The sequence below is a fragment of the Staurois parvus genome, unplaced genomic scaffold, assembly GCF_062004578.1.
Source record: "Staurois parvus isolate SC_StPar_1 unplaced genomic scaffold, SC_StPar_1.0 ptg000839l, whole genome shotgun sequence".
In the NCBI taxonomy this organism is placed as follows: Eukaryota; Metazoa; Chordata; class Amphibia; order Anura; family Ranidae; genus Staurois; species Staurois parvus.
In genome coordinates, this window is record NW_028318635.1 from 2,621,596 (window position 1) to 2,632,078 (window position 10,483).

At 44.4% G+C, this 10,483-nt stretch overlaps 1 protein-coding gene across 2 annotated transcripts in view; it reads right to left on the reverse strand.

Moving 5' to 3' along the window:
- Positions 1 to 10,324, reverse strand: part of BKGD (beta-keto-L-gulonate decarboxylase) — a 30,194-nt gene extending 19,870 nt beyond the window's left edge. The window contains exons 1-4 of one of the 2 annotated variants that reach the window (XM_089655381.1): positions 10,235 to 10,324; positions 3,732 to 3,875; positions 2,527 to 2,625; positions 331 to 404 (exon numbers count right to left, since the gene is read on the reverse strand). In XM_089655381.1, the coding sequence (XP_089511507.1) occupies positions 331 to 404; positions 2,527 to 2,625; positions 3,732 to 3,789 (231 nt within the window). In that variant the 5' untranslated portion in view covers positions 3,790 to 3,875; positions 10,235 to 10,324. Of the gene's footprint in view, positions 1 to 330; positions 405 to 2,526; positions 2,626 to 3,731; positions 3,876 to 10,144 lie in introns of both variants that reach the window. The other variant, XM_089655382.1, reaches the window with a different exon arrangement.
- Between the last annotated feature and the right edge of the window lie 159 nt (positions 10,325 to 10,483).

The window sequence follows — 10,483 nt, forward strand, 5'->3', positions numbered from 1 at the left end:
GCTTTAGCTTCATTAACAATTTATAAGATTATTTAAACCAATTTAAACTGACTTTTCAAGAATGGCTTTGGCGATAATGCTGAACTCATTCTAATCACTGGGAAACAGATAAACACAAATATTAACTGAGTTTAAATAAGTAAATGAAACAAGAAAATTACCAGAATTACATTACAAATGTTATATCACGCATACAATTCATTGCCCTGTTTTATTGCACTTTTATTAGTCGTTGTAAATGAGCACAAACCATTAATTATACAAAAAGTAAACACAAAATAACAGTAAGGTTTAGTCTTTTTTGGTTAAAATATACATACAAAAACATACTTTATCGAGACGTGCAGTTGGCACCAAATATGGGACACCTCCAACATCTACAATTCTTGACTTGCCGCACAATCCTGCAGATAACACACAACAGAAAAGTATTTTCGTATTGACATGTAAAATCTCACATTTCCGTTAGTAACAAAATTTTTCTGAAAGTTCCATATTGGAATCCAAAGCCTGTAGTATATTTATATATATGGGGGACACCGCTGCAGAAATGCAGGATGCTGTTCAATACGATCATCTTCCTCTCTTACGCTGATCTTAAGTTTTCAGTAACGAATCAGATATCTCAAAACTCCATGAGATAGTGCCAGGGCTGGATTTATTCTCCCAGTCCTCCTAGATAAATTATTTTTGCCACCCCTTCTTCCTAAGGGCTTGTTCACACTTGACTCCTTCCCTAATGCTCCTATAGCGTTTGACAGGCGTTAGACATTTGGGGAGCGTTTTTAATGCTCCCCAAAAGCCCTATGTGTGGTTTTGAGGCATTTTATAGGCATTTTCCAAGAGTTAAAACCGCTCCACAAACGCCTAAAATGAAGTTAATGGTATTAACGCCCGGCAAACACCTGCCAGGCGTTTGAAGAGCATCACCATAGACTAGAATGGGAGGTGTTGAAAGGCTTCAACTCCTGACTGGACATGAGGTGTCAATTTTGCCACGACGCTAAAGCTTCAGAGTGAATAGCACTGTGTGCTGCCATACCTATAATTTCAAATGCATGCAAATTGCCTGCTTACAAAGCTAGTGTGAACCTAGCCTTAGTCAGCTGGCTGGCCTTAGTATTACATTAAAGTGTTACTAAACCCACAACAGTAAAATCAGACTGTATATGCAGTAAAGCATGCTTGTTATACTCATTGTGGAACTTAAGGGGTTAATCCTCTGCATTGTGTAAAAAGAATGCTTGATCCTTTCTTCCATGATCCTCCCCTTCTTCTACTGTCCCCAATCTATCTGCTGATAGAACCAAGCCTTGTGGGCAAGCTGCACATGCTCAGTTTGGTATGTACTGAATTTTGGCTGTACACAATTTTGTCTTAACCATTTGCCAACCACGCTATAGCCGAATGATGGCAACAGCACAGTTGTCCAGTTCTGTGAGGGCGTCATATGAGTGCAGCACGCACCAGGCAATCTCCGTGATTGCTGTTTCCTATGGACACAACTGATTACGTGATGTGGTAAAAGGCCAATCACAGTGGCCATTTACCACGTGATCAGCTGTGTCCAATGACACAGCAGATCACCGGGTAAATGCAGTTGCTGGTTACCAGCAATTGTCACAAAACAGATCGGCTCTGATGATCAGTGCCCAGCTGTGCCATCCAGCAGTGCCACCCACAAGTGCAAAGCAGTGCTGCCCACAAGTGCCCATCAATGCCACCCACCTGTGCCCATCAATGCCACCCACCTGTGCTGCCCAGCAGTGCCCCCCATCAGTGCCACCCAGCAGTGCCCATCATTGTTGCATATTAGTGCAGCATCATCAGTGCCAGCTCATCAGTGCTGCCTATCAGTGCCCATCAGCGCTGTGTATCCATGCCACCTCGTCAGTGCAGCCTCATCAATGCACATCAGTGAAGGAGAAAAAATTACCTGTTTGTCAAATTTTATAATAGAAACAAAGAAAAACGTTTGTTTTTCAAATTTTTTGCTCTTTTTTTAGTTTATAGCACAAAAAATAAAACACCCAGTGGCGATTAAATGCCACCAAAAGAAAGCTTATTATGTGTGAAAAAATTATAACAATTTCATATAGATACAGTGTTGCATGACCACGCAATTGTCATTCAAAGTGCGATAGCGCTGAAAGCTGAAAATTGGCCCAGTAGGTAAGTAGTTAAAGGAGCTTTGACCTCAGATTTTATGTAAGTGCAATACTTTTAATAAATTGCTTGGTTTTAACATCTGAGTCCCATAGTGGATATTTCCCTTCATTTCCTGTCCCATACCCAAACAGGAAGTAAAAGGAAATCTCTGCAAATTAAGAGAACTCCTTGAGGACCGCCAGGTCACCAGAACTAGTGACTCCATTGGAAGATTTCCCCTCTATTACTTTTCTGGGGACAGCCCAAAATTTGAATTTTCAATGATAATGGTAAACATGACAAATAGAGAGGGTGAATTCCCCTAATGGGTACACAATAAAATTGACAGGTGTTTTAATCCCTCTCCACTGACCTTACCTTTTACTGGGAATTCAAAAGGTTCCTGTGTCAGATCAGGACAGTCCACAACTTTAACCTGTACATCTTCATAATTCTTTTTTAGCCCGATTTCCAGTACTAGAACCAAACAGCCAAACAATAAAAATAGTAATAAAAAAATCTTAACATGTCTATCATTGACTGTGATTTGAACCCATGTGGTCACAGGGACAGGAAGCTAAGGGAATCTCCGTAAAGGGGAAACAGAAACCCTAGAGAGGTTACATTCCTTCTCCTCTCTATTCAAATTTTGTTTAAAAAATGATGGATTACTGCTTTAACCTCCTTAGCGGTATTCCCGAGTGTAGCTCGGGGTAACATTTCAGTACCAAAAGCGGTAACCCCGAGCTACACTCGGGAATACCATGCGGCACTGCTCCGGCATTTGTTCGTCACCTACCTTACCCTGCGCTCCCGCGATGTGTCCCTGCAGCGTCCCTGGCCATCTCCTCCGACCGATGCTGGCATCCGGCTTCTGTGTCCTGTCCCTGTGACGTCGGGACGTACGGGCGCCGCCGGCGGCGGGAAATTTAAAAAATTTTAAAAAATGTCATTTTTTTTTTTTTACATTTTACATAGTAAAACATTGCTGTCTCAACCAATTTCACATACATTTTGTCCCGAGTGCTTTGTCCGGCGCCCTGCCTGCATTTTGTCTGTTCTTTCTGCCTGGAAACTGAGAAACGTTCATGCATCCAAAAAGTGTCCCTTTAGGTCAAAAGCGGTTTTAGACCGGCTAGAGAACAGCGATAGTAAATCAGAACCACTTGCAGAATTGAGTGATAATGATTCGTGGGGGAAATTCCTCATCAGACACTGAAAACGATTTTGCGACTGAGCTCAGCAATGTGCGAACTTGGCGCTATATTTCAAATTTCAGTGTTTTTGGTTTGATTATATTATTGAATTAAATTTTTTATTATTTTTATATTATTTTTATGATTATTTATTAAATTATAATTTATGATTTTGTGTTTCAAATTTTATCATACCCGGGATGTTTACTAGACTCTTGTTCGGACAGATTTCAGTGAGTTTTTCCTAAAAATTACAGGCCTACAATTAAAAAAATACATATTTCCATGCAAAAAAATGGTACCGCTTTCAGCACCAAAAATCTGAAATAATCATACCGCCAGGGAGGTTAAAGTTGGACATAATCAACTGTAAATATGGTTACTTGCCTGCTGCAATTTCTTCTAGGGCAGGGAGATGGAGGGCACAGCTCTCAGTGTCTGCCATTCTTCCACCAGACTGCAGTATGATGAAACATTTAATATTAAGAGTTTCCAGAAAAGGTCAAAGTTTAGTTTGTGAGGTTCAGACAGCTGTGAATGAATAATATTAATGATTAAAATAGGATTCGGCTAAAATAAGTAGATGGTTAACTGCTATGCTAGCTGCAAACAAAATACCTTAAAGTGGTACTAAACCCAAAACCAATAATGTAATATATTGCAACTAACCCTAACCAATCATTAGATGTGATGGCTGCATTAGTTTAGCTCTGTTTTCACTCGGTGATCTGGCCAGTAGCACACCTCCTGTATTAGAGTGCCCCCACTCTGGATGAAGGAGCAATGGAGACACCTTTGGACAGCAGCACTGTCAGTCTTGGGGGGGGGAGGAGAGGGTTAGATGTACTAGCAGATTTAGATCAAATTGAACCAAACTCCAACTAATACTTCATAAGCAGTTACAACAACAGTTTCTTTTCCTTTTGGGATAAAGGCTTTACATAAATAAAGTGGATCACTGTAAGCACCCCTGTCAGTGTTAAATGTTTTGTTGCAACCCTCTAGCTGCTACATCGGCAGGGGAGCTTGTTCTGTTGAAAAACAACAGACTTAGGGTTCATGTACAGGGGGCGTTTGAAAAACTCTTCTGACCGCTGGAAACTGACTGCTAGAAAACCTAGGTTAAAAATGTCAGTTTAGCCGCATTCACCTACCGCGTTTATGCATATTTGCATTTAGAAGCAGTTTTAAAAGATAACCTCAGGAGACCCTCCCAAATGCCCAGATTGCACTGAAATATAATAAATTCACTAAGGCTACTAAAATACCACATGAGTTATGTTATCAAGCCATGCGGTATTTTAGTAGTGAAAACCATGCGGTAATGTGTCAGCTGTCAGCGGGGTTCCCATTGAACGCTGAATGTAAAAGAAAGAATTGCCGGCAATTAAAACATAATAAAAACACAGCGTGGGGTTCCCCCCAAAATCCAAACCAGACCCTTATCCGAGCATGTAGCCCGGCAGATCAGGAAAGGGGGGGGCGAGCGAGCATGAGCGCCCCCTTTCCCTCCTGAACCATACCAGGACACATGCCCTCAACATGGGGGGGTGCTTTGGAGCGGAGGGCAAAGCACCTTGTCCACATGTTGATGGGGACAAGGGCCTCTTCCCCATAACCCTGGGCTGTGGTTTTGGGGGTCTGCGGGCAAGGGGCTTATTGGAATCTGGAAGCCCCCTTTAGCAAGGGGGCCCCTGGACCCCACACAACCCCCCCACGTGAATAAGTATGGGGTACATGGTACTGCTACCCATTCACAAAAAAAAAAGCTGTAGTGTGAAAATAGACAGGAGACATTCTGTGACAAGTCCTTTATTAAAAGAAGGAAAATAAAAGAATGTCCTCCGAAGTAGATCCAACGTCGATCACGATGCCCACCGCTGACACTCTGAGAACAAAAAAAAAAAGGCTCCGCTCCTGACGCTGGCCCCCAGCCGTCTGCCTCTGAGCTGGTTTGACAGTTCTTAAATATGTAAGGAGCGGGGCCATCACGTATATATATGACCCCGCCCCCATGTGACGTCAGTGACCAGCATGCCCCGGTCAATGATGTTACATGGGGGCGGGGGTCACACGGGCGATGTCACTGGGTGGCCCCTCCCCTTACATATTTAAGAACTGTCAAACCAGCGTAGAGGCAGACGGTTGGAGGCCAGCATCGGGAGCGGAGCTTTTTTTTTTTTTTTGGGGGGGGGGCGGCGGCCGCGGGCATTGTGATTGACATTGGATCTACTACGGAGGACATTCTTTTTATTTTCCTTCTGTTAACATCCCTAGCGGTATTCCCGAGAGTAGTTCGGGGTAAAATGTCAGTACCAAAAGCGGTAACCCCGAGCTACACTCGGGCTTACCATGCGGCGCTGTATAGGGATTCCCTGCAGAGCTTACCTTGTCCTGCGCTCCCGCGATGTGTCCCCTGCAGCGTCCCCGCCCATCTCCTCCGGCCGATGCCGGCATCCGGCTTCTGTGTTCCGGTCCCTGTGACGTTGGGACGTACGGGCGCCGCCGGCGGGAGATTTCAAAATTTTGAAAAATTTCATTTTTTTCAAAACAAATTTTACATAGTAAAACATTGCTGTTTCAACCCATTTCACATCCATTTTGTCCTGAGTGCTTTGTCCTGTGCCCTGCCTGCATTTTGTCTGTTCTTTCTGCCTGGAAACTGAGAAAAGTCCATGGCGTCCACAAAGTGTCCCTTTAGGTCAAAAGCGGGTTTAGATCAGCTAGAGCAGTGGTGGGCAACCTTTTTTTTCAACTGAGCCAAATCTCGCCAAAACCACGATTGAAATTTATTTTGAGAGCCACATTTTTAAAACTGAAAATACATCTCCCATATAGTAATTCATCCCCCATATAGTAATTCATCCCCCATATAGTAATTCATCCCCCATATAGTAATTCATCCCCCATAGTAATTCATCCCCCATATAGCAATTCATCCCCCATAGTAATTCATCCCCCATATAGTAATTCATCCCCCATATAGTAATTCATCCCCCATAGTAATTCATCCCCCATATTAATTCATCCCCCATATTAATTCATCCCCCATAGTAATTCATCCCCCATATAGTAATTCATCCCCCATAGTAATTCATCCCCCCATAGTAATTCATCCCCCCATAGTAATTCACCCCCCATAGTAATTCATCCCCCATATAGTAATTCATCCCCCCCATAGTAATTCATCCCCCATAGTAATTCATCCCCCATATAGTAATTCATCCCCCATATAGTAATTCATCCCCCATAGTAATTCATCCCCCATAGTAATTCATCCCCCATATAGTAATTCATCCCCCATAGTAATTCATCCCCCATATAGTAATTCATCCCCCATATAGTAATTCATCCCCCATATAGTAATTCATCCCCCATAGTAATTCATCCCCCCCATAGTAATTCATCTCCCATATAGTAATTCATCCCCCATATAGTAATTCATCCCCCATATAGTAAGTCCCCCATATAGTAAGTCCCCCATATAGTAAGTCCCCCATATAGTAAGTCCCCCCCCATATAGTAAGTCCCCCCCATAGTAATTCATCCCCCATATAGTAAGTCCCCCCCATATAGTAAGTCCCCCATATAGTAATTCATCCCCCATATAGTAAGTCCCCCCTGTGTCAATTCACTTACCTTTGCTCCGCGCGTTCCTCTCGCCGTGCTTCCCGCGCCGTTCTTCCCGCGCCGTTCTTCCCGCGCCGTTCTGGTCTTCAGGGCGGACTGTGAGAGGAGAGGAGTTCGTCACGCTGCCCCGCCTACATCCTGGCTGCCCCGCCTACATCCTGACAGCTGCAGAGTCCTGACTTTTGGGGCGGCCGCCCGAGAGGAGGGAGGGAGCGGGCGGCCGTCCGAGAGGAGGGAGGGGAGGGGAGGGGAGGTGAGGGGGCGGCCGCCCGGCACACGCCCGTCCGAGAGGAGGGAGGGGAGGGAGAGGAGGGAGGGGAGGGAGAGGAGGGAGGGGAGGGAGAGGAGGGAGAGGAGGGAGGGGAGCGGGCGCCCGGCACACAGAAGAGCCGCATTTAAGCTTGTAAAGAGCCGCATGTGGCTCGCGAGCCGCGGCTTGCCGACCACTGAGCTAGAGAACAGCAATAGTAAATCAGAACCACTTGCAGAATTGAGTGATAATGATTCGTGGGGAAATTCGTCGTCAAACACTGAAAACGATTTTGCGACTGAGCTCAGCAATGTGCGAACTTGGCGCTATATTTCAAATTTCAGTGTTTTTGGTTTGATTATATTATTGAATTAAATGTATTATTATATTATTATTTTTTATGATTATTTATTAAATTATAATTTATGATTTCGTGTTTCAAATTTTATCATACCCGGGATGTTTACTAGACTCTTGTTCAGACAGATTTCAGTGAGTTATTCCTAAAAATTACATCCTACAATAAAAAAACTACATATTTCAATGCAAAATAATGGTACCGCTTTCAGCACCAAAAATCTGAAATAATCAGACCGCCAGGGAGGTTAATAAAGGACTTGTCAAAGAATGTCTCCTGTCTTTTCTCACACTACAGCTTTTTTTTGTGAATGGGTAGCGGTACCATGTACCCCATACTCATTCACGTGGGGGGGGGAGGAGAAGGGATCTGGGGGCCCCCTTGTTAAGGGGGGCTTCCAGATTCCAATGAGCCCCCTGTCTGCAGACCCCCACAACCACAGCCCAGGGTTGTGGGGAAGAGGCCCTTGTCCACATCAACATGGGGACAAGGTGCTTTGGGGGGAGCACCCCCTACCTCAAAGAACCCCCCCATGTTGAGGGCATGTGTCCTGGTATGGTTCAGGAGGGGGGGCGCTCACTCGCCCCCCCCCTTTCCTGACCTGCCGGACTGAATGCTCAGATAAGGGTCTGGTATGGATTTTGGGGGGGATCCCACATTTTTTTTTTAAATTTTGGCGTGGGGCTTCCCCTCAAAATCCATACCAGACCCAAAGGGCTTGGTATGGATGGGAGGGGGGAACCCATGCCGTTTTTTTTAAATTATTTTTTAATTGCCGGCAATTATTTCTTTTACATTCAGTGGGAACCCCGCTGACAGCTGAAACACGATGCATGCTTTTCACTACTAAAATACCGCATGACTTGATAAAATAACTCATGGTATTTTAGTAGCCTTTTTTAATGGATTCAAATGGGTTTTTATTTTTTAAATACTATGCGGTATCCTACAGCACACTCAAATTTGTGAATTGTGCCCTGGATATGGGCCAGTCAAAAAATGCTTATAAACGCAAATGCGGTGAACCATGTTTACAAGCGTTTGGAACATCAGTAAAATCTACTCCTGACCGCAATTTTGCTGCGTTCAAAAAAACAACTGTAAACAACATAGTGTACATGGACACATAGGAAAACATTAGGGTGAAAAAAAAAGCAGAAAAGCTCCTGAACGTGAGTTTATCAGCTGCAGTGTACATGAACCCTTACTGGCCAGATCACCATGTAAATGTAGAAGAAAGCCTCCAAAAAAACACTAATGTAGCCAACTCAATATGATTGCAAATCTCAATGGAAAACATGTAATCAGATATTTATCATTTCAGTATTTGTGTCTGCAGTACCTATTTGGCTCATCAAAGTTCCAGTGCCAGCTACACTAGTAGTAAGCCCCCGGTCACACCAGTGCGACTTGGCATGCGATTTGATTGCATGAAAAGTCGCAACCTATGGTCCTCAATGGAAGTGGTCATATTGGTGCAATTCTGACTCAGTCGGAGTCGCATCAAATTTGAAAGTACTTAATGCACTAGTTTTTGCAAGTTCAGGTGCAACTTGCATAGGTATTTGTGCATGAAGTCGCATAGATGTCTTTCAAGTCGCACTGACATCTGACTTTGAAATCGTGCAAATTCAAGTGAAGTCAGCTTATTTCAAAGTCAGATTTGGTGTGACCGAAGACTTAGTCTTTAAACAAAACAGATTAATATTCCTCCCACTGACACCAATGGTGGGACGCTATTCATCCCACTGACACCAATGATGGGGTGCTATTCTTCCCACTGACACCAATGGTGGGAGCTATTCCTCCCACTGACACCAATGGTGGGGAGCTATTCCTGCCACTGACACCAATGGGGGGGGTGCTATTCCTGCCACTGACACCAATGGGGGGGCACTATTCCTGCCACTGACACCAATGGGAGTGTACTATTCCTGCCACTGACACCAATGGGGGGGCACTATTCCTGCCACTGACACCAAAGATGGGGAGTTATTCCTCCAACTGACACCAATGATGGGGAGCTATTCCTGAAATGACACCAATCATGAAGAGCTATTCCTCCCACTGACACCAATGATGGGGGGGAGCTATTCCCCCCCACTGACACCAATGATAGGGGGGCGCTATTCCTACCACTGACACCATTGATGGGGCACTATTCCTCCCACTGATGCCATTGATGGGGCACTATTCCTCCCACTGACACCAATGATGGGGCACTAGTCCTCCCATTGACACCAATGATGGTGTACTAATCCTCTCACTGACACCAATGATGGGGCACTAGTCCTCCCACTGACACCAATGATGGGGCACTAGTCCTCCCACTGACACCAATGATGGGGCACTAGTCCTCCCACTGACACCAATGATGGGGCACTAGTCCTCCCACTGACACCAATGATGGGGCACTAGTCCTCTCACTGACACCAATGATGGGGCACTAGTCCTCTCACTGACACCAATAATGGGGCACTCTTCCTCCCACTGACACCAATGATATGACACCTTCTTAAACATAAATAAAACTAATAAAATAACTTCGAGTCATTAACGTACATTTTAGCAGCTGTTTGAAATGTTTAGCAGCACAAGGGTTCCATGTGTCCCTCTTGCAGCCCCCAGTGTACAGTATGTGTGATCTCCTACCTCCACATGCTACTCTCTGACTTCTATAGTCACTGGAACTCCAGTCTCCCTACATTGAATAGGATCCTTCCTGCTCTGGGTCACATGACCATCACAACACCAATCCCATCATGCTTCACTCCTTAAAGCTACACATCACCTCGATGCAGAATATGATAAAATACATCATGTTGTAAATGCTGCGAAAACTGTTGGCGCTATATACATCCTGTATAATAATAATACAGTCACTATACACAGTCAATAGAC